Source organism: Amaranthus tricolor, chromosome 6 (genome assembly GCF_026212465.1).
Source record: "Amaranthus tricolor cultivar Red isolate AtriRed21 chromosome 6, ASM2621246v1, whole genome shotgun sequence".
Taxonomy (NCBI): domain Eukaryota; kingdom Viridiplantae; phylum Streptophyta; class Magnoliopsida; order Caryophyllales; family Amaranthaceae; genus Amaranthus; species Amaranthus tricolor.
Window position 1 is genome coordinate 29356357 of NC_080052.1, and position 25469 is coordinate 29381825.

At 31.5% G+C, this 25469-nt stretch overlaps 2 protein-coding genes across 2 annotated transcripts; both read left to right on the forward strand.

Moving 5' to 3' along the window:
* The first annotated feature begins 760 nt into the window (after positions 1-760).
* LOC130815763 (uncharacterized) lies at positions 761-21130 on the forward strand. Its single transcript, XM_057682245.1, has 16 exons — positions 761-1361; positions 2950-3208; positions 10592-10768; positions 12097-12215; positions 12448-12658; positions 12960-13197; positions 13319-13466; positions 13893-14213; positions 14657-14709; positions 17360-17880; positions 18447-18632; positions 18751-18869; positions 18958-19168; positions 19821-20058; positions 20164-20323; positions 20804-21130. Exons 1-16 carry the CDS (start codon positions 837-839, stop codon positions 21113-21115), a joined length of 3798 nt encoding a protein of 1265 aa, XP_057538228.1. The 5' UTR covers positions 761-836; the 3' UTR covers positions 21116-21130.
* Positions 21131-22620: 1490 nt separating this feature from the next.
* Positions 22621-23459, forward strand: LOC130815308 (cysteine-rich receptor-like protein kinase 25). Its single transcript, XM_057681726.1, has one exon. The coding sequence runs from the start codon at positions 22626-22628 to the stop codon at positions 23391-23393; it is 768 nt and encodes a 255-aa protein (XP_057537709.1). The 5' UTR covers positions 22621-22625; the 3' UTR covers positions 23394-23459.
* Positions 23460-25469: the final 2010 nt, after the last annotated feature.

Sequence of the window (25469 nt, forward strand, 5' to 3'; positions counted from 1 at the left end):
ATAACCAACTAATTAAATTTCATTTCTATTTTGATTATTTTTGAGTCAGATAAAAATAACCGGGTCAAATACTTCTATAATCCAAGTTCTATCTTGATTTTTCAAATAAAAGTCAACATATATTTAATGGGCAGTACTGACGTGATAGTTGTTAGGTGGTTACTGAAAGAGAGTAGGTGTTTTAAATTCAAAGCTAGTGCCCCACGTAAGAAAGATGATTTATGGATTATAGAAGTGCGAACTATGGCTATCTAAGGTGGTTTCTAATTGGGTTAGCCTACAAAAAATATAAAATAAGTTTTTTGGTAAGTATTAAGAATATTTTAGATAGACATTTAGAATATTACAAGTACTTAAATAATTTATTTGGTGAGCATTAAGTATATTGTAAGTAGACATTAAATATATTGTAAGTATGCATTAAGGATGTGATAAGTAGGCTAGTATAATAAGTTTCTCGGTAGACATTAAAAAAATTGTAAGTAAGCATTTTAAGTACTTTTCGGTTGGCATTAAGTATATTGTAAATGGACATTAAAAATAGTGTAAGTAGGCATTAAGGATATAATAAGTGGTTATCTATTATACAAGTACTTGGGAACGGAAGAATTACTATTTATCTCAAAAGAGACAGTACTCAGGAGACCGGCTGTCTGTCTATTATACTTGTAACTGATATTGATATTTTTTTCCACATTAAATATCATAATTAATTGCAAGTAGTTCAAAATGAATAATTAGTATATATAAATAGATAAGAACACAATCTTGGAACAATAGAAAAATCATTTCTTACTTCTATCTGATAATCTTTTCCTAATCCTTTCAAATAATTAATGGAGCGAAAAATAATCTTAATTATTACCATATTATTGATCTGTATTTCCAAACTCTATGGAACTGAAGCAGTTATGCACTTCGAATCATATAACTGTTCTGACCATCATGGCAACTACAGTGAGGGAAGTGTCTACCAACACAATATGAATATCCTTTTCAAAAATTTCTCATCCCAAACACCGACCCGACGATTTTATAATTCCACGTTCGGCGATTCCCCTAACAAAGTTTATGGCCTTTATCAATGTCGAGAGGGGATGGTGCTTGAGATTTGCAGCCAGTGTATTAAAGAAGCAACACAGAAGATTACAGAAGGGTGTCATTTATTCAGTGAAGGTATTGTTTGGTTCGATGAATGCGTGCTAAGGTACGCTAATCGATCTATTTTCTCTTTAGCCGAAGTATCTCCATCCACCGCTGGGTACTATGAAGAAACTGTGTCCAACTATGATAAGTTACGGCCGGTAATAGAAGATAAATTAAGTACTGTTATTGATCAGGCTGTTCGTACAACTGATCAGGTAAACTTTTCAACTCTTAAAATTCAAAATATTCATTACTCTCATTTTGGTTTATCTCACTCATGTTGCATAATTTTTATTTCTAGACGGTCCACTTTATTTTTTTTAATCAATTTCATCTATTCATTTTAACTTTCTTTTAATTTCATTTACATAATATAATTCATTTTCCTTATTTATTATCAATTTCTTAAAACCCCACAATTTTTCTCTTTTGCTTCAAATCTATTGGGACAGAGGAATTATATATCAACGGTTAAAGTGTACCTTATAACCCACATGTGAGTTGTCTCACATTGAAGAAAGAAAACACATATGTCACTTTATAAACTTGATTCAGGATTAACTTTACTATTGCCGATTGATTTTAATAGGAACTCTCCTTTGGATTTGTATATGGTTACCCCATTCTCCTCCTTGTTTGAGTTGGCCACACTCATCTTCTAAATTTAAATATGGTTTCAAAGTCTAGTTTATTTTTGGGCCTTATAACTATATATATATTTTTGGGCCTTAAATTAGATATTCATTTCTAATGAAGTTTGTAAAACTAAAATAACAAATATGACATTATATTTTGGAGGTCTTGTTTTAAAAATATATTTTATTTGTATTTTATCTACTTTTTGTGAAATATTAAAAATATATTTTATTTTTGTTTTATCTATTTTGTGTCAAATAAAAAATTATGACTGACTTCAAATTAGCCACCATATTGAGCTCCTTAATAATTATCACTCAAATTATCAATTTCATTTATTATATTAAAGATATTTTAATTTAATAAAATTACATTTTAATGGAAAAAATTTGTTGTCAATATATAAATATAGAACCCTAACTTTAACTTTATAGATACCTCAAAGCCCCAAAAGAGTATGTTTTGCCCCAAAAGATTTTCGGCCCCTCTCCTGAGAGACTGTCTTTATAAGAGACGACTCTCTAGGTCCAGGTCCAACAATTAAAAAAAAAAAAAAACCTAAAAACTGACGCACGCATTTGAACCTATTTGGAGTTAGTGTTATAACCTATTGAATGGTGTTATAACCTGTTAAAGTTGGTATTATAACATATTCAAATTGGTATTTAGAGTTGGTGTTATAACCTGTTAAAGTTGGTATTATAACCTATTTGGAGATACCAACTTTAATAGGTTATAATACCAAATCTAACATGTTATAATACCAACTTCAATAGATTATAACACCAATTCCAAATAGGATTACACAACACGTGTTTTTCTGATAGTTGTTTTTCTATGTAATAGTAGGCCGACCCATTTAAAATGCGTTTCTTATAAAGACGGTCTTAAGTGAGAATTTGTGAAAGATTTTTTGATACGTCTTATATCAAATGTACAACAAGTACATAAAGTTGCTTTATTGTTGTTAGGTTTATAAATAAATATTTCTGAAACATTTTTAGAATAGTAAAAAAAAAATATAAGCTAAATGTATATGAGTTAATGACCAAAATTTTAAATCTAAAATGAATATTAGGATATAGACTTGCAAATATTATTAAACATATAGAAGTACGTACATTGTGTACGAGTATTATTGATTATGTTGATTGGAATACTTGTCAGGTACATTTTGGTAGCACATACGCTAATTATACATCAACCGATAAGGTGTATTTGTTCGCGCAGTGTACTCCTGATATAGATAGTTTCAGTTGTAAGAAGTGCTTGAAAACTGGTTTAGCTGATATTTATGCTTACTACAACATGAGTAAGGGAGTTACTACCTTTTATCCAAGCTGTCAATTAGGGTATGATACTGTATTATCTCTGCTCTTATATCTATTGCCACCTCCTGCTTCTCCCAAATCTACGTCAGTTCCAGGTTAGACCTTTAATATACAATTTTTTTTTACTTGTTATACTTCTCTCAAATAATTAACTATCACATAAAAAGAAAAGGCAAACAAAGAATATTATATAGTTTTTAATATACTATAACATATATCAATAATAATAAATACTTTATCTGTTCTTTTTTGTTCTTCCTGTTTACTTTTTATATAGTTTTTAAAACAAATTTTGAGTTTTAATATTTCTTAATATGCATAATAAAAAATTATAAAAAATACAAAATATAAATACATATTAAGACGAATTTAATGAGATTTCACATATATATATATATATATATATATATATATATATATATATATATATATATATATTATCCTTAAAATATGTCTTAAAAATATTAATTAAACTTCTCTTTTTTTAGAGTGGAATATTCCAATTAAATGGGAAGAACATTAGAAAAAGATAGATAGAGAATGAAAATTTTCTTTAAAGATAGATGATATTGATACCAAAGTTAAAGAACTGATACTGATATAAAAAGTATGATCACTTTTGCTTAAATAATTACTCTTTTCCTGCTATTTAATTTGCACCTTTTTTAAAGTTGTAAAATTTAATTTATAATTAATTAGTATATCAAATAGGCTAAAAATTGAATAGATAAGATTCAAAGAGTGCTAACATAATTTTTATTAATAAGAATGTTACTTCTCTATTTTTAAATGTTCTTTTAATTTATTTTTTTTGTAAATTTCAATACAAATTATTAAATCAAATACTTTTTATATTCCTTTTTGTTTGTCAACTTTAATTTTTTTATGTATTTCAACGCAAATTTTAAACCTCGATATCTCATAGTACACACAATTAAAAATTGTTAAAATTATACATTAAAATTCTTTGCATAAAAATGAATCTAACAAGATTCACATGAATAAATTTTTTCTTGAATATATATTTTAAAAATCAAATTTAATTTTCTCTCTTATAAAGTGGATAAATTTAAAGTGAAAAAATAAAAGAAACAGAAAAAGTAATTTTAATTGTGAGTTTTTAAAAATTCTAAAAAGTTAAATATTAGAATATTTAGGAACCACTACCAAAAGTTTGAAAAGTGTAAAATAAGTCATTAAACGCTGTCTATCAGTATTAAATGAGGAATTCATGCGGTCCTAATTTAAAATATTTTTAAAAGCAACGTGGCTATTGTAATCCCCTCTTAATTAATTATAGGTTTATCCACCAAATTTATGCTTATATACTCATACTTTAACTGAGACAAATGTAATATAAAACCTGTATTATTTACTCATTTGCCATTCATAATTGTCAATATGGGGTTTAGGATGATCGATGATGTAGATTTCTTGGAGTTATTCTCTACACCGGTGGGAACATGTCAATTTTATATCAACTTTGTGTCTCATGCATTTAACGGGGAGTAATGAGCTGTGTTTTGTTGACTTGATCTAATATTGCGTTTTGAGCTCTGTATAGTTAGTCAAATAGTGTCTTAGTCAACTTTGACTTCCTACTCTTTAGAATATGTTGTAAAACAAAATGTTTGATTGATTTATCCAGATTGTGACCAAAATGATGTGTTGAGAGTAATGGAAGAAGGAGTGAAAAGGAATTACAGATTTCAGAGAAAATCCTTTTCTTGAAGAACTTGTCTCCTCAGGATTAATTGTTTTCTTATTATTATTTCTCAATTTGTAATTGTGACTTTATAACAAAGCACCTTATTTATATACATTTCTTACAAAAAGAATCAAGAACTAAAGAACCAAGAAAGGCTTGATAGTTTGTTACTATGCTGAGTCATTAACAAAATATTAGCTGTAGCTTAGCATATATACCAAGACCCCCCCCTCAAGCTAGGGAGGCTGTTCAGGAAGCATGCCTAGCTTGTGAACAAGCTTAGAGTGTTGAGCAGAAGAGAGAGGCTTTGTGAGAACATCAGCCAATTGTTCTGTTGTAGGTAGATAGGAGAGTTATATGAGACCTTCCATCACTTTCTCCCTAGTAAAATGACAATCTAATTCTACATGTTTAGTCCTTTCATAGAATACTGGGTTCTTGCCAATATGAATGGCAGATTGATTGTCACACCTGAGCTGAACAGGAAGCAGATTAGAGAGCCCTAACTCTTTCAGAAGGTTGACAACCCAAGTGACTTCTGCTGAGGCTGCTGCCATAGCCCTGTACTCTGCCTCCGAGGAGGACCTGGAAATAGTGCTTTGCTTCTTGGATTTCCAAGAAATAGGTGAGTTGCCAAGAAGTAGAAGATAGCCAGTGACAGATCTTCTGGAGTTGGGGTAGGATGCCCAGTCAGAATCGGAGTAAGCTTGTAAAGTGAGTTGTGTATTTGCTTTCAAGAGTATACCCTGGCCAACTGTTGCATTAATGTATCTAAGTACATGTTGGAGAGCTTGAACATGAGGAAGCCGTGGGTGTTGCATAAATTGGCTTAGGGTTTGGACAGCAAAAGATAGATCAGGCCTGGTGTGTGTAAGAAAGTTTAGCTTTCCAACCAAAGACCTATATTGAATTGGATTATGATAGAGTTCACCCTCATCTGCTAGAAGTCTTATTGTGGTTGGCAAAGGGATTTTAGTTGTCTTAGAAACATCCATATTACAATCTTGAAGAAGTTCTTTTGTAAACTTCTTCTGTGTTAAAATAACACCTTGCTGCACATGTGTGACCTCAATACTAAGAAAGTAATTAAGGAGGCCAAGGTCCTTCATGCTGAAGATAGAGTGGAGATGCTATTTGAGACTTGATATGACAGAAGAATCAGCACCTGTGATGATAATATCATCTACATAAACAGCCACAATAGTCAAGCCTGAAGTTGAATTCATTAGAAACAGGGAATAGTCATTCTTTGATTGCTTGAACCCATGTTGCTGTAACTCTTGATTAAGCCTAGTGAACCATTCTCTGCTGGCCTGCTTTAAACCATAGAGAGATTTGACCAACCTACACACCTTATTTTCTGGATTGGGAACTTCAGTCAAGGTGCCATGTAAAAAGGCCTTATTTATGTCAAGTTGGTGCAAAGGCCATTTGTTGCTAGCAGCAATGGCAATTATGCATCGGATAGTGGTCATTTTGACAATAGGAGAGAATGTTTCCTGGTAGTCAATGCCATACTTTTGTGTAAATCCCTTTGCAACTAATCGGGCTTTAAACCTTTCCACTGAACCATCTGCTTTCAACTTCACTTTATAAACCCATTTGCAACCAATTGCTTTCTTCCCTTGTGGCAAAGACACTACATCCCAGGTATGATTAGTTCGGAGAGCTTCAAGCTCCTGATTCATGGCTTCAACCCATTTTTGGTCTTGAGAGGCTTCTAAGTAACTTGTTGGTTCAACAATTTTGCAATTTTGTTCAATAATGCCTCTGTTATCAGGTGGGAGGGAAGAAAATTGAACAAGGTTGCACCAATGCTCATTAAGTATGGTAGCACACACATAGTCTTGCATCCAGGAGGGTTTATTATGTGGTCTAGAAGATTGTCTTGGTGGTGGAAGATTATTTTGTGATGGATCAGGCTGTGGTGAGATTATTTGAGAAAAGATAGATTGTTGTTCATGAGAAGATTTTGGAGAGTGAAACTTTTTAACAAAAGAATGGTCAGTTTCTGTGTTTAGAGATTGGTTTATGATAGAGTGGGAAAGTGGTTCAGGTAAGGGAGGAAAAGAGGAGGGATTAATTGTTGTTTCAGCAGGGAGGAAAATAGGCGAAGAAGTTGGAGGTGAGGCAGTGAAATGAAAAGGAAAATGTTTTTCATGGAAAACAAGATCTCTAGTGATAAGTATCTTGTTAGTATCAAGAGTTAAAACCTTATAGGCTTTTTGGTGAGCAGGATAACCTAAGAATACACATGGGATGGCTCTTTGGTCAAATTTGGTTCTGTGAGATTTGTTGGTAGAGCAGTAGCACAGGCATCCAAAGATTCTGAGATGCTCTATAGAAGGCTTGCTGCCATGTAACTTTTCATAAGGAGTTTGAAAATAGATTGTTTTCAGGGGCATCCTGTTGATAAGATGAGTGGCACACATCAAACATTCACCCCAATACTGAATAGGGACTTTAGATTGAAAATATAAAGCCCTTGCAGTCTCCAATAAATGCCTGTGTTTTCTTTCCACAGTGTCATTTTGCTGTGGAGTGTTAACACAACTCTTCTGATGTGCAATACCATACTTTATGTAAAATTGCAGAATATCACCTTCATAGAATTCTTTTGCATTATCTGATCTTATAGTCAAGATATCAGCTTGAAACTGTGTTTTAATAAAAGTAACAAATTGATATAACAAACTTACCACGTCACTTTTGTGCTTCAGTAGAAAAATCCATGTATGTCTAGAAAAATCATCCACTATAGTCAAAAACATCTTACAATTGTCATGAGTCTTTACCTTGTAAGGGCCCCATACATCAATATGTAAAAGCTCAAAACACTTCTTGCTTTTAGAAAGACTTTTAGGAAATGGTAGCCTTGTTTGCCTAGCTTGTGGGCATATTTGACATATGAAATCTATAGTCTTATTATTGTTATTTATACTACATACACGATGTAATTTCTTGAACGGCAAGTGACCAAGCCTCAAGTGCCAAAGCTTGCTCTCTTCTGAACTTTGTGTAACAACACCAGTGGCAGCAACTAAATCAACTTCAGAATTATGATTTGTGGCTTCATCTACTGCATACAGTCCTGACTTCAATTCACCAAGAACCAGGGAACTTTTCTGTGAAGGATTCTGTAGTATGCACTTGTTCTGTGTAAATGTAATGGTGCAATTAAGATCTTTACACAACTGATGAGTTGATATCAGATTAAACTTGAATCCTAGAACGTGTAATACATTTACTAATATGATCCCATTCCCCAAGTTAACAGAACCTATGTGTTCCACAGTTGATTTCTTTCCATCAGCCACAGTTATGGTGTTTTGTGCATGGTCATACTTCTTATGTGTTTCAAACAAAGCTAGATCAGAACAGATATGATGTGTTGCACCACTATCTACAATCCACTTATCATTGGGATTAATTAAGAGGCATATACCTGCTACATGAGTTTGAGGTTGAGTGGAACCTTCCTTTTGCTTTCTGAGATAGCTTTTGATTTCATTGAATTCTTGCACAGAAATGTAAGCCTGAGCCTCAGGATCTTCTTGTTCATCACAGTCTTGAGTAATGACTGCTGCAACCTTCTTTCCTTTGTCTTGTGTCTTTGGCTGAAAGTTAGGAGGAAAGCCATTTAGAACAAAACACCTTTGTCTGGAATGTCCAGGAACCTTGCAATGGTCACAGTAGTAATTGATGTTGCTGTTCTTCTTGTATCCACCATTATTCCTGTAATTACTTTATGATGAGTAATTGTTGGATTGAAAAGGTGGCCTGTATGGTTTGTTCTCACGTCTCCTGTATTCCCCCTTTTTATAGTCAGCAACAAAAGCCATAGTATTAGAAGACTCTCCTTGCAACTGAGCAACAGTTCTCTGCTTTTCTTCTTGAATTAGCAATCTATAAGCCAAGGACACATTTGGTAGTGGCTGCATCATGAGAATATTAGTCCTGATGTTAACAAACTTATCATCTAGCTTCATGAGAAGCTGTATGAGTCTTTTTTCTTGTTGAGCTTTAAGAAATTTCCGAGTCAAGTTGCATGAGCATCCATTGCATGTACAGACAGGTAATGGATTTATGCCATTAATTTGATCCCACAGTGATTTGATTTTAGTGAAGAATTCAGCCACAGAACTACTTCCTTGAATCAAGTCACTCAGATTTTGCTGTAAAGTGAACAATTGAGGACCTGATGTCTGATCATATCTCTCCTCCAGATCTTGCCATATTTCTCTGGCTGTAGTAAAATAAAGAACACTTCTAGCAAGTTCACTATCTAAAGATCTCAGAATGAAAGAAATCACCAAATGATTACATCTCTCCCATGCCTTGTAATCTTCATGAGTCTCATCAGGTTTTATTACAGTTCCATCTATGAACCCTAGCTTGTTCTTAGCAGATAATGCTATAATCATACTCCTTTTCCATTCATTGAAACGTTCACCATTGAATTTCTCAGAAACTAAAGGTGTGGATGTGTTTTCAGAGGGATGAATGAAGTAGATGCTAGCAGGATCTTGTGATTTAAGAAGAGTATTTTGTGAGGTAGACATAATAAAGAACTGGAAAAGAAAGATTTAGGGAAAAAAATTTGTGTAGAAATTGAAGGAATTCAATAATAGATCAACAGAATCACAAATTGAGATAGATTTCTGAGAAAATTTCAATGAAACAAACACAGATGAAGCTAGATAAGAACAATTTAGAAAAACAAGAACAATACCACAAGATGATTATAGAAATTGCTCAAACATCATATTATTGCTCCAGAATTTGATGACGAGGCTCTGATACCATGTTGTAAAACAGAATGTTTGATTGATTTATCCAGATTGTGACCAAAATGATGTGTTGAGAGTAATGGAAGAAGGAGTGAAAAGGAATTACAGATTTCAGAGAAAATCCTTTTCTTGAAGAGCTTGTCTCCTCAGGATTAATTGTTTTCTTATTATTATTTCTCAATTTGTAATTGTGACTTTATAACAAAGCACCTTATTTATATACATTTCTTACAAAAAGAATCAAGAACTAAAGAACCAAGAAAGGCTTGATAGTTTGTTACTATGCTGAGTCATTAACAAAATATTAGCTGTAGATTAGCATATATACCAAGAGAATATCAAGCGGTTCATTAATATGATGGAGGAGTATTTTAAAGGGGTGTTTGGTATGAACTTATAATATCAAGTAAGAAATTTAATTATCATTAGTCTATATTTTTTGTTTGGTAATATATGAGGTTAACGCAATTTCTTTTTGAGGGTAATGGATACCCTTATTTGTTACCACTTATTTATGTTAAATAATAAATTCCCTTTCTATGATCAAGTAAGCGTATCCTTTACATTTTCATACCAAACAACATATAACTACAACCTATACTCTTACCCTTACTCCTTTTTATCATTTCCCTTTTCATTATATTTTATATTCTGATACCAAACACCCCTAAAGCATTGGAAATAATTGTTCATATTCTAGCCGTTAGTTTCATTTTATTTTTTGTTATTATTTATTTATCATTTTTAATTTGTATTTTGTTCTTAATTTATAAGTTAATTCGTCTCAATACAAAGATTATTAATATCAATTTTTATTTTTTATCAAAAACAATTAGAGATATTAAGGATTAAAATGTGGCTTTGATGAGTGAAAAACTAAATGGGACTAATTGGAGATAATTTTTACACTATTGATTCATTTCATTAATTTGTATTTAATTTTTAATAATGATGTTAATTATTTATTTGTTTGTTTGCAGCAAAACTAAAGAGCAACTATAATGCAAGCAAAAGAAAAGTATCAACCAAGTTGATCATGGGCATTACTATTCCAGTGTTTATTATCTCAACATGTGCAGTTATAATACTAGCTTTTCTAATTTGCACTAATAAGACTAAGATACTCAAGAAGTACAAAGATGAACCTGTTGCAAGTGGTATGATTAATTATTAAACTTAAAACATAATGCTTGGTTAATTAAGGCCTTGTTTTATTATTTTAAAATAATAATATTCTCTAAATTAATTCTAAATTATTAAAAATAACTTAAAGTCAATATAATGTGTTTTATTTAATAAAAATGAGTATAGTTTAGTGACAATATTAAAAAAAATCAAGTAAAGTTAAACTGAAAAATATTAATTATAACAACCCAGCCTAATTTTGTTTACTAGAAATTTCTTTTTTTTTTTTTCATGTTGCTCATCACGATGTTTATAAATACGAGTGAATCGAAAATGGTTGGATTTAGTATTTCAATGTTGATAAGTTAGTTACTTATTTTAGTGGCTATAAAAAAAATGGTCTATTTATTTAAGGAGTTGTGAATAAAAAATAGTGGCCGGAATTATGTTCTCATAGTGTTGTGACAAGTGCCCAAGTCCTAAATCTTCTATCTGTAGGAGATGATTTTGATCATTTTATTGCCTACTTTATGTCTTGCATAGTAGAGAATGATGTTGGGTGTAAAGAGGGGCATAAGGGATTGAGGTTTGGATTACTCCATAAGGTGAAGACAAAACATAGTGCCTTGAACAAGGCAAAAAGTTGCTTAAGGAAGCCCTTTGTACATAATTTGAATGAGACAAGGATGGTGAAGGAATTGAAGGAGCTTTAAACGAAACACAAAAGCATGAAACAAACCTACAGCAAGCTCTCGTTCGAGCGGCCTCTGTGCTCGTCAAGCGGCTTGTATAGGGGCCAAACACAGATTTCTTGTTTTATGGGATAGTCTTTGGGAACAAGTAGTCCACGTGTCCTAAGGTTATTACGTTGATTTGGATGTCTATATAAAGGACAAAATCAGCATTGAAAATGGAAGAGGGAGGCTAATACATAGGGTATATAGCTATTATATATAGTTTCTTCAATGTGTTAGAGTGGGTTTCAACTAAAGGTAGAAACTTTGTGATTGACAGATTGTTCTCAACGTGTGTGAGGGTATATAGCCATTTCACATAGTTTTAGTTAATTGTAGATATTTTCTAATATAATAATTTAGATTGTAATCACGAATTAATTGAAAATCATATGATTAGCAATGTAGTCATTTAGTTTTGTTTCTGAATTTCTCTTTTTTCCTATCTCATTATATTTTTAACAAAAATTAGTACTTATGTATTTACAAGGGTAAGACATTGTTAAATCCTATATATCCTTTAAGCCTCGCCTAAATGACTCTTATTAACATTGGATTAATAAAATGTTTTTCCTGTTGCTCATGCGTTGCTATCTCATAGTTAATCCTATTTAATTTGCGACTAGGTTCCGACATCATACTCCTGGAGTCCTTGCACTATGATATAGCAACACTTCAATTTGCGACCAAGAACTTTTCAAAAGAGAAAAAATTAGGGGAAGGTGGATTTGGTAGCGTTTATCAGGTAATGATCTAACATTCTTTAGAAATATTTTAACCAAATTTGCTACATTATGTAAAACAAAGTGAGAAATTTTTAATATTTCGTAGTGTATTTAAGGGATAGAGGGTAGGGGTTTTACTTTTAATCTCGCAAATGTATTATTTTAATCATCAGTAATATATATTGTATTAAAAATTAAGCTATAAACAATTATATTGTTAAAGTGTAATTAATGATATAGTTTATTTGACAGGGTACACTACCAAATGGACAACAAATAGCAGTGAAGAGGTTGTCCAAAGGTTCTTACCAAGGTGTCGAAGAATTTACCAATGAGGTATTGTTGGTTACTAAACTTGAACACAGGAATTTAGTTAGAATTTTGGGATTTTGTCTCGCGGATGAGGAGAAGCTTCTAGTCTACGAATATGTGGCCAATAAAAGTTTGGACTATCATCTTTTCGGTATGACACTTATTATAATTTGGTTTCAATTTTGTGGCTTTTTTTTTTTTTTTTTTTGCACGGAATATTTCAAATACAAATCAATAATATAAAACTGCAATATTATTTTACACAATTATATCATTATATGTTTTAATAGATCAATTAAATCAATTTTTATTTAGCTCAACTTTTTAAGTTACATGTTTTTCCTTAACATGTTTTCTAAAGATGAACACAACATGATCTTAATATAATATATGATTATTTTTATATAAATTTGGATTGGAACGATTTTAACATGTTTCGTTATAATTTACAGATAATGAAAAACATAGAATTTTGAATTGGAAAACACGCTACCAGGTTATAGCAGGAATTGCTCGAGGGATGCTATATCTCCACAAAGATTCCCGACTTAAAATTATTCATCGTGATTTAAAACCAAGCAACGTCTTGTTAGATGAAAAAATGAACCCAAAAATTTCAGATTTTGGTATGGCAAGGATTTTCGGTATGGATCAAAGTGGAGCGAATACAAGCAGAATAGTCGGAACATAGTGAGTTCTAAACCCTACATCTTTGAACATTTAACATATTTCATAGTCTTAAATAACAATAGAACCGGTTATGGTAAGCAATATTATAAGCTATTTTGTTGTTATTGTTTTTGTTACACAGTGGTTATATGGCACCTGAATATGTACTTCGAGGTCAATTTTCAGAAAAATCAGATGTGTATAGTTTTGGTGTTCTCGTGTTAGAAATCATTAGCGGCCAGAGGAACAGTAACTTTAACCAATCTGATGCAGTGGAACTTCTAAGCTACGTAAGTAATGGGAAAGTGGTTGGCTTTAAAACCAACCACTAAAATAAATTAAACTAAATAAACTTTTATAAACTATAATTCATTTTTGACAATAACTTAAAAATAATTATTAACTTATGTCAAAAAAAATTATTTCCTATCACTATTTTTTTTTTTTTCATCCTAATCATTTTCGAAAGGTAAGAAAACTAATGGCTGAGATTTTATACTAGAAAAAAGGTTGAAATTGGATGATTGTAGTAGTTGATTGGCTTTAATATTAATTAAAGTTCTATAAAAATTTAGTTTATTAGTTTGATTGTCTTGAAAGCACTATATAATATATCATAATTGAACAATTAAAGCTTTTGATTATAAAGTCAACCACCGTATAATCATCCGATCTAAGACAAAACTTTTAATGATTTGATTATTTGAAAAAGGCAGGCGTGGAAGAAATGGAGAGATGGTAAACCTTTGGAATTTGTGGATTCAAGAATAAAAGAATCCTGCTCAAGTAATGAAGTATTAAGATGCATGCAACTGGGCTTACTATGTGTCCAAGAGATTGTGAATGACAGGCCCACCATGGAAACAGCTGTTCTCGTGTTGCACAGTAATTCATTCACACTTCCAATGCCGGTAGAGCCCATTTTTTATAATTGGGATACCAGAAAATCTAACTCCCTTGGAACCATTAATCCATATCATCAATACATTAAGAATTCAATGCCATTGTCTACAAATGATCTATCTGTAAGTGAAATTTACCCTAGATAGACAAAGATATATGCATATATTATACTATACCATACCATTATACACAGTAAATCCCGCAAAAAAATAGGGTTGAGACTATGTGACAAACAGATGCATATATAGTTAACGTACCATATTACTTTTTGCTAGATGAGGCTTCAATGTTGTACTATATAGGACGTATCACTACTGGAGTACATCTTTCTATCTATTGTAACATTAAAAGCCGTTTAAAAGATATGAATTTCATCTTACATCTTTATATTCATTGTAATAGACTGAGGTCTATTGTAATAAATTTGTAAGTCTATTCTATTTCCATCTTAGAAAACGTGTTACATTAATTTGTAAACAATGTTAGTATATAAAAGTATATGCAAGCGTAACAGTATTTTTCAAGTCTATAAATAGTAATAGCTTTGAAGATATTTGTTATTTGGTGATGAGTACAGTCATATGCAAATTGTTGGGTTGGTTTTAGACATGGAGCTCATGAAAAGAGAAGGTACTCCTCCATGCCGTTAAGAAAGTTATATTTGAACTTTAAATGTGAGAGTTTTTGGGGATAAATGTAATTTTCTCAATGAGATAAAGGAGTACAACTTTAAAGTAGCTGGATTCATAACTTGACGTAACCAACCAATAGTGTATCCAATTGTTTAAGCGAGACCCGTCAAAACAGCCGATCGAATTGATTTTAAGTTAGTCAGATTAAAAATAACTAAATAAATGAGTGATAAATAGCATAAGAATTATAATTTGTAGGAGCATATGATTATAAGTAGGAATAATTATATGCACATTGAATTTTTTGGTAATATTTAGTATCAGTGGAGTTGCAACAATTTTTAAGTAGACTTTTTTTATGTAGTCGACCTTATATTAATTGCTCACTTTAATATTGCTTTTGAACCAAACTTATCTTTTCCTCATTCTTTTTTCCTCCCTAATCCTATAATTAAGATGACAGAATTGTGGATACCCTTTGTTACAAACTCAACCAAAAGCTTAAGTTGCTAGTTAAGGCTCCACCGCTCCAGGATATGTTATATACTCTAGCATGCCCCCTCACGCGAGAGCCTATTGGGCTAGAAGTGTGAATGCGCTTGAATATTCCACTTAAATGATGGGTGGTTGAAATTTAAACTCGTGACCTCTTATCACGTTGGCTTTGATACCATGTCAAGGAACTAACTCAACCAAAAGCTTAAACTGATAGTTAAGGCCCCAAAATGTGTTATATACTCTAACACCTTCAAAAAAACTTATTAATTTAATTGAATTTTTTGTTTAAGGATTTATCTTTATTTAACAAGAAATCTAAATCTAAATTGTATAAAAAACAATGTCACTTGGATTAAAAAGTCAACCCACTAACCCACTATATTTCTTGATCCGTTAAAAACAATAAGTAGTCATAGAAATATTCCCTCAACAAATGGACGGCAGTTTGACTTACAAAAGTCCTAACCCCAAAACAAGTCGTTCGTGTTTCCAATCTAAATCAAATCCCATGCTTTAAAAGTATATCCATTAACTGATTAACATATATCCGCCAATCAGTGAAAGAAATTTATGTTTACTTTTGAAATTTTCATTCCATTGACAAATTTATTTCTATTTTTAGTCATTAATAATCCTTTGTAACTCTAGTCCACTGTTGAAAATTGCCTTATTTTGGTACCACGAACTTGCTTATCCCCATTCCTCTCAATACTCTACTTCCTATGTATCAAAAAATTATTGACCGTAATCTTATGTTTGAGTTATAGATCAATGTTCATTTAAAATATAAATTTTACGTCAAGCCTATATCAAATTTTCTTTTTTATCTTTTTAAAAAATTTGTCATTAATTTGATTTTCATCACTTAATAATTCCTTCATCAGATTTAAGATCACACCACTCGTGTTCTCTCCTTCAACAATATAATTTGTCACCACTGAAAATGCTTTTTTAATTACCATGTTAATTAAGAAGAATCACTATGATGATCAGATTCTCTCTTGTGACCCACTTGTAATCTGGAATACACGGACACGTCTCTGGATTGGCGTGTCCCGTGTCGGACACGGACACGCGAAAATCCGTGTCTGACACGTCAAATGAAGTGTCCAATATTTTAATATTTTTTCGGACACGCGGACACGGCAAGGACACGGAAGGGACACAGCAAGGGACACGGCAAGCAGTCAAGGACACGTTTTTTTTTTAAAAAAAATAAAAATAAAAATATTGAAATCATCATTGTAGCGGAGGATGATGATGGATGTCATATGGATGATGTGTGATGATCAAACTTAAATTTACCTATTTATTTGGTTTTCTTTGATTTGGTTTGTATGACTATTTTTAAATACTCATGTTATTTATTTGGTACTTATTTGCATTTTATGTGAGTTTTATGTTTTTAAAGTGTTTATTTATATATATCAAATGAAAGATTGTAAAATTATCTTTAATTTGATATATTTATTATATTACCATTTTCGTGTCCCCGTGTCCGCCATTTTTAAGTTGGCGTTTTCCCGTACCCGTGTCGTGTCCGTGTCCGTTTTAGTGCAACCTAGCTTGTAATTAGAGAATTTTATATACTAATAATAAGGTAAAGGGGTAGGAATATAATAAGTATGGGTTTAAAATAAAGGGTACTTGGACTCATTATCATTCTATCATCCTTTTTAAACGAAATAGACTTTGAAAAAAACATTCCCTTTGAGTCAGCATAGAAGGAAGACTCAAATCAAAAGGGTAAAAATATAAAACCGAATTAATTAAGACAAACAATAATGAACTATTATCAACACTCTCCCTCTTATTCGTTCACAATCAACATTTTTAATTTTAAACATGTTTTTTCTAATTCTCTTCTTATTACCAACATTCACATTTGTTGATTCACAATTAACTTATACAAATTGTTCAACTCCACATGATACATACATCCCATACGATAAATTCCACCAAAACCTCCAAGCCATGATCAACAACCTTAACTCTGCAGCATCTAAAAGAAATTTAAGCTTCCATACTTCCAATTTCGGCACCAGTAATATCAGAGCCTATGGTCTTTACCTCTGTCGAGGTGATTTGACACCGAAAAAATGTTCTTCGTGTGTCGAAAACATAACTAAAAGCATCACGAACGAATGCAGACACATCAAGGAAGCTATCAAATGGATCCCAGAATGCATGGTACGGTATGCAAATCATAATATAATTTCCAAGGAAGAGGAATACCCATTCTATAGTTGGATGATAGGCTATCAAAATATCTTCAACGACTCAAAACCGATCAACCATATGCCTTTTGAAGCCTCTGAGTTACCATTCCACTTCAATAAATCGGATGTAATTCATGGCTTAATCAATGCAACTGCTTTCGGCCACAGCCCATCAGCAAAAATGATGACTCGTTATTATGCTACAAGAGAAGACAAGTTGGATAGTTGGCGACCTCAGACATTCTATTCTCTTGCACAATGCACTCCTGACTTAAGTCCAGGGTTGTGCTTTCAGTGCCTTCGACGAGCCTTCGATAAACTTTCCTGCTGTCGAGAGAATTTACAAGCTGTAGTTTACTTACCAAGTTGTCAATTAAGATATGATACTGCGAGATTTTTTGAGATACCATCTTCGGACAGTCAAGATAGACACCCAACCAAGCATCATCTGAGTAAGTAAAACTATAAAGCACATCATATATATATATATATATATATATATATATATATACTGTTAAGGAACCAACTCAACCAAAAGCTTAAGCTGATTATTAATACTCTATAATATATTACATATTCTAATACGCCCCACACAGGAGAGCCTTTTAGGCTAGAATTGTGGATGAAACATAGCCCTTCTCAAACCTGGCACTGCTGAATATTTCACTTTAAATAAGGGGTGGTGGATTCAAACTCGTGACCTCTTGTCATACAAGCTCTAATACCATATTAAGGAACCAACTTAACCAAAAGGTTAAACTTATGATTAAGATTCCAAAATATATTATATACCTTAACACATACATATGCATCCACCATCTTAGCACAAGCTAAAAGTATCAATTTTTTTACGGTCAGTTTACCACAAGTGTTTTATTTTCATATTTAAAAATTATATTGAAAAAGTATATTGTGTACATTACAAGCTAATTGCAGAATCTTCTGTCATACGACATTAAATTTATCATTTGCTTTGACCTTTGAACTTACCTAATGTAATGTATGTGGATTCTGACAGAAGGTGCTGAAAGCGCTGTCAAGAGCATAGCTATACCAATGTCGATTCCAACAATCCTAATTATATCGCTTCTATCTGCTTTGTGCTATTCATTACGGAAGAAGAAATTCAAGACAGAATACCATTGTAAGTACATTATATTGTTTGTTCTTATGGTAACTGCATCAATATATGATGCTACTAATTGTATTAACTGGCTACATTAGAGTGTTAGAAGCCAATGTAACAAAATGAAAATTTTTCGAATTTCATCTACCCCTTATTATTTAAATTCCTTTTCATATATTGTGAAATGGAACCGCAGATGGAGATATCATAACTATGGATTGCTTGCATTATGATGTTAATACAATCAAAGAAGCAACACAAAGCTTTTCTGAAGATAACAAACTTGGTCAAGGTGGATTTGGTGATGTTTACAAGGTAACGTGTTTACTATAAAAAGTAATTAAAATCATGGATCTTATTAAATCATACATCCTATAAATAGTAATGTTCTTAATTATCTCAGGGAACGCTCAACACAGGTGAAGAGATAGCTGTGAAGCGGCTCTCACCAGAATCGCAACAGGGTATTCAAGAATTTGAAACCGAAGTTTTGCTTATTGCTAAGCTTCAGCATAAAAATCTAGTCAAACTCTTGGGATTTTGTGTGGCACCTGAGGAGAAGCTGTTAATTCTTGAATACCTACCATATTTAAGTTTAGACCACCATTTATTTGGTAAGAATTTTTAATGCATACTTTAATTGGATGCACAATGACGAATCTAGATTTAAATTAAATGTTAGTAATTTCAAATAAAAAATTTATTTTGGGAGGCGAAAAGGCATTAGGTAATATGTTTGTTTGGGCTATTAATTGGCATCAAAATAAAAAATTAAATAAAAAATATCTGCTGTATTTCAAACCCAACTTATATATGTGAAAGGCAACATATTAAGCAAGTCATCTAGTCTATATTTTGAATTTAAATAATCTCACCTGACCTGAGAGACATCCCTATAAATCCGCCTCCGTGGATGCGTATAGGGAGGATCTAATGAAAATAATTAAAGTGGTGAGAATAGTATCAATTTTCGGTGTACATAGGTATTTTAAGGGATACATAGTTTATGTAAGGGGGTACTTATATTTTTTTACTTCTAGTCTTTTTAATTATATTTTACAAAATACGTATCCATCGAATTGCCACTAAAAAATATACCTTGAATTGTTGGATACGTACTTTTGATATTTATTATTTTGAGCTTTAAAGTAGTTTTTAGGTGATTTTTTTCTAATGCATATAGTAGTATAAGGTATTTAGAGATTGTAAAAGGATGCTAAACGAACATTGGTATCTAATATGTGAACAAAATGAATGAAATTGTAGACCTTGAAAAACGTGCATGTTTACATTGGGAGATACGGTATAAGATCATAGATGGAATAACTAAAGGGTTGCTTTATCTTCATGAGGATTCAAGGTACAAGATTGTACATCGAGATCTAAAACCTAGCAATATTTTGCTAGACAAAGACATGAATCCCAAAATAGCTGACTTTGGAATGGCAAAGCTCTTTGGAGAGGATGAAATGCAATGTATTAGTAAAAGAATTGCAGGCACACGGTAAACTCTAATTTTATAAATTTGCAAATATTCATATGCATTATCTCGTCTTTGAAAAATCATGAGTTTATACCTTGCAATTGGGAAATCACTATGATATTGCAGTGGTTATATGGCCCCTGAATATGCAAGGAGCGGAAGCTTATCATTCAAATCAGACATCTATAGCTTTGGAGTTCTTGTTCTTGAAATAGTGAGCGGTCAGAGAATAAGGAAAGTTTCATTCAACAATATTCCTAAACAAGAAGAGGGGCTAGTACAATGTGTAAGTGGAATAACATTATTCAAGATGATTCGATTTTTTGCAAGGAATTGGAGGGTTTGGTTTGGCGGAAAATTTTCATTTTTTTAATTTTAATTTTGTTTACTAGAAGGGGTTAGAGAGCTCATTTATCCATAAACTCCACACCAATCGCATACGTACTGATGTGGGGCAAGTTCATACCTTGCAAATTGCAATGAACCATAACAATCGAACCCTCCATAAGACCAATGTGCTCGTTGGGTCACAGTTGGCTCTTCTAGACCATCCACTTTGAGTCTGGCTCTGATACCATTTTTATAAGGCAAACAGGATAGACTATTCTAGTGGGTTAGAGAGCCATTTGCCTACAAACTGACAACAATTACATACTACAACCGATGAGGGACATGTCTCATACCTAACAATAGATCATAACACTTATATATCGTGATGAGGAGTAATATTAAAAAGCTAACATGTTGCTTAAATTTGTCTATATAGGCATGGAGGCTATGGAATGCTAAAGAACCCTTAGCGTTTGTGGACTCTATATTAGAGGGAAGCTTTTCGGAAAACGAGGCAACAAAATGTATACAAATAGGTTTATCATGCGTGCAAGAAGATGCTGAAAAGAGGCCTACAATAAAATCAATTGTTTCAATGCTCAATAGTCATCCTAACAATCACTTTCCTGAACTACAGAGAGAAGGGAGTCATAACTCAATATCTGAAAGTTGTTTATCAGAAGGGCAGTATCCATCTACTTGGATCTATTCAGGAACAGAAAATATCACAACCTTGACTTCTCGTTGACGTACGCATCAGCTAGACATCACATAGTGCTTTAGTTACTATTCCTTTAATTGACATACAAATACAACTTAACTTCTGTTACTACTAGATAATTTGTTACATTGTTTTATGTAGCTAATAAATTTCAAGACAAGGTCACGTAACCTATATAGGTTTAGAGAAGGTTGAACTTTCTTATTTTTCTTCGATACGTCTAACTGTTAAAGTGTTTATTAATTACTCATATATTATTATATTATATATTTTGTTTTTCTTTAGAAAAAACTTCAAAATTGTTGGTAATACAATATATGATTAACCATTTAACATTAAGAGTTCGTCTTAGATATTTTTGCTTTCATGGCATAATCTTCTGTCTCCTTTACATTGTTAAACATGACTGATTCAATCAATGGCACTCTACCAACGCTAACCACATTTCCAATTGACAACATCAGTTCTTCTCTTCTTCAAATTCCAGATTATCCTTTCACAATTCCCCTTAATGCATTGACATAATGAGATAATGAATGAGAAATAATTGAATCCACATAGTCTCATAGTCTCCCCTTATACTTTTATTAGGGTGAGGGTTTTGCAATGACTTAGCTGTATCAATATATTTCTCTTCTTTCAACAGCATCTGGAATTGACAATGAATTAAAAATAGCAGGAGTAGTAAGTTATAACGCGCGCTTAAAAATCAGCGTTGAATAACTCAATCAGTAAAACGTTAAAAGGACTCAATTTCTCTTAGTATGGCTCTCCATTAGCACGAGAGCCAAGCCTAAATTTTTTAAGCTTTAAAAAAGTTATTTTTATATACGTACAACATTGAATTTTTATAAATATACAACATTAATACTAATTTGAATTGAATTTATATATAATTTAGATTTAATTTATTGCTAGATGAAGTATGAGTTATTAATTTTTTTTATAAAATAGTTAAAATATCAACAATAAAAACAAAATGTGCATTATTATTTTTTTGTAATTTGAATTCAGCTCATCTTATATGAAACTGTTTCAACATGAGATGAGTCCATACAATTAAATTAAGCCTATTTTTCTAAGTGATCACTTTAAGCTATAAGTGATAACTTTAAAGCTATAAATAGTAATCACTTTAAAAACAAATGCAAATTTGGCCAATCTAATTAAAATGGTCTTACCGTGAAAGCGTCTCATATAAGAATTTGTGAAAATTTATAAAAGTTATTTTTATTTTTCGCTCTAACGTCCAAATTAAATGAATGAGATAATTTGTCTCTTGGTTAAAAATCAAGTCAAATACTGACCAAGTAAACATATATGATGACCAAATTAAAGTAATAAACTAAGATATTACTTGCCAGATTATTAAATATGTTGTTATTAATTATTAATTACAATTTACAAGAGTAACAGAGTTTCAAGCAAAATGGTAATTGGACTAAATAATTAATTAGGTCATATCTTGAATCCTCCTCTTGTTATTTATAATTATTAGCTTGCTACCACACTTAAACTTCAAACAAAATCACTCGAAATGACAATCCAAAAAAATGTGTTCCCAATCCTTCAAATTCTCTTAATCATAATAACAAAAACTACAACAGCCCAAACCACAGAAACTCAGCTTAATTACTTAGCCGTTCAATGCACATACAGTGAACCCATAAGCACAAACACCACATATCACGCCAACCTTCTCACCGCCTTCTCCAATCTTCTTTCACACTCCACCATCAACCACTTTTTCTTCACCTCCTCGGGTCTTGGCCCTGACCTCGTCAACGCCTTCTACCTCTGCCGGCCCGATTTTTCCCTCGCTACCTGTCACGCATGTGTAAACGCAACCATCGAAACCTTCAAAAATTTCTGCATCGGTCGGAAGGAAACTATTGTTTGGTATCAAGAATGCATGATTCGATACACTAATAACTCGATTTCTCCTTCTGGTAATCAAACCGAGCCTTGGAGTTTTGTGTATAGTACTTTAAACGTCTCTGAGTCTAACTTCCCTATGTTGGTGAACACCACCATGCGAGAGTTGATTTCAGAGGCGGTGTCGGTAGAACATACGCCACGGTTTTTTGCTTATGGAAAAGCTAACTTCACGGCTTTTGTTGGGCTTTATGGAATGGTGTTTTGTCGGCCGGATTTTGCTCCGGAAGACTGCGAGATTTGTTTGACATTAGCGTTGGGAATGATGTCGAGTTGTTGTGGTAATGGTTTATCATTTAGGACTGCAATTCTTCTGCCTAATTGTCAATTGCGCTATGATACTGCGCCATTTATTTTTCCATCTCCGTAACCGCTATTGTTTTGAAATAAATTTTTTATATGAAATGAGTTGTTTTTTATGGCCAGTATTGTATACCTTTTATTATAATTTAAATTACGTACCATTATTATACGACATTGTATGTTTTTTACACCCTCTTCTAATATAATCAAGTGTTTGTACGTCCATATGATCTTCAATTAGAGCTCCAACTATTCTTTAAACTTTTAATTGAATTGGTTAATTTATTGAGGCGGTAGCCAATGTGAGTGATAACTGATAACAGTTCACAAGTTCGAATCTTGTGAAGACATGATAAAATATATAGCATATCTTAAAGCTTTAACCATCGATTTAAACTCTTAAATGAATTATATATAATAGTTAAACAAATTGTCAATTTTGAAATCTCTTAAATGAATTATATATAATAGTTAAACAAATTGTCAATTTGGAAATTATAAGATTAATGTCTTATTAACTTTTTATAATTTTAAGGGAAATTTGCAAAGAAACACCTTTTAAAACCCCTTTTTTGTAAAGAAACACCTTTTATGAATTTTTTTTGTAAAAAAACACCTTTTAAGAAACTTTTTTTTCAAAAAAAACACCTTAATCAGTTTCCGGTGACTTTTGTCAACTTTCCGGCGTTGACTATGCCATTTGTCAACTTTCCGGCGTTGACTTTTGAGTTCAAATGGCATAGTCAACGCCGGAAAGTTGACAAAAGTCACCGGAAACTGATTTAAGGTGTTTTTTTTTTAAAAAAAAAGGTCTCTTAAAAGGTGTTTTTTTACAAAAAAAAATTATAAAAGGTGTTTCTTTACAAAAAAAGGGTTTTAAAAGGTGTTTCTTTGCAAATTTCCCTAATTTTAATTATGCATGCAAATAGTTAAATTTAGATAAAAACTTTTATTGTAAAATGTGTCGGAGAACTATCAGATCAGATTTAAATATGTGATAAATTTTTTTAAGAAATTGTTTTATAAAAAGCTAAGTATCTAACCATAGGATCTGCCAAAATAATAAAAGAAAATATATGGAGAACTTAGTTGAGCTAATTATAAAAATAAGCTAACTTAATTAAGGTAAAAAATTTGTTTATTTCATTGAAAATAAATCATGCAGTGTAAAACTACCTAAGTCAATAAAATAATTAATGAAAAAGAAATTGTATTATAATCCTAATACATACAGAAAATGCTATCTAACTGTATGTATTGTACTCATGTAAAAAAAAATTCAATGACAGTATGGATATGCTGTATTAGATTTGTTAATTAAATTTTGATTTGATCCAAAATTAACCAAAAAGTGGCCTAAAATAAGTGAATTATAAATTGAACATTTTGACACGTAATCCTAGCTAAAATAATTAACCCGACATTAAAAATCAGAAAAATGTGGGTAAAACCCAATCATAACTCACATTCAACAGTTATGAACTTATGATATGACTTGTTGTTTCCCGATCTTTAAAGTTCGCTGCCCTATTTATTTTATCACTACCCTTCTAATGAAATTACGAATTTGCCTATGAAATTTAAAAAATTACAACTTTGTCACTGGACTTAAATTTTCTTATTTATACTAATAATAATAATAATAATAATAATAATAATAACAATAATAATAATAACAAATAATAATATAAATAAAATTAATAATAATTTAAAAAAAATAATAATAATACCAATCGCACAAAAAGTGCGACTGTACCTAAGTTGAGTCTTAGTGCGACTCGACCTAGGTACAGTCGCACTTTTTGTGTGACTGGTATTAAATTTTTTTAAAAAAAAATTATAAATTAATAAAAAAATTAAAAAAAAAATAATACCAGTCGCACAAAAAGTGCGAGTGGTATTAAATTTTTTAAATAATAATAATAATAATAATAATAATAATAATAGCAAGAATAATACAAAAAAAATAATAAAAAAATGTTTTAAAGTCCAATGACAAATTCATAATTTTTTAAAATCTAAAGACAAACTCGTAATTTCATTAGAAAGAGAAATGGCAATAAAATAAAAAAGGGACAAACTTTAGTAATAGTAATGCTCTTTTATTATTTTGTCTAAGTCATCAGTTTTGTTGAGACCCATT

Bases quoted from the DNA above. Each gene is read 5' to 3' on its own strand.
- LOC130815763 (XM_057682245.1), top strand. From the start codon at position 837: ATGGAGCGAAAAATAATCTTAATTATTACCATATTATTGATCTGTATT. The intron at 3,209-10,591 runs GTTAGACCTTTA...GTTTGTTTGCAG, and splicing joins CAAATCTACGTCAGTTCCAG to CAAAACTAAAGAGCAACTAT. The intron at 13,198-13,318 runs GTGAGTTCTAAA...TTTGTTACACAG, and splicing joins AGCAGAATAGTCGGAACATA to TGGTTATATGGCACCTGAAT.
- LOC130815308 (XM_057681726.1), top strand. From the start codon at position 22,626: ATGACAATCCAAAAAAATGTGTTCCCAATCCTTCAAATTCTCTTAATC.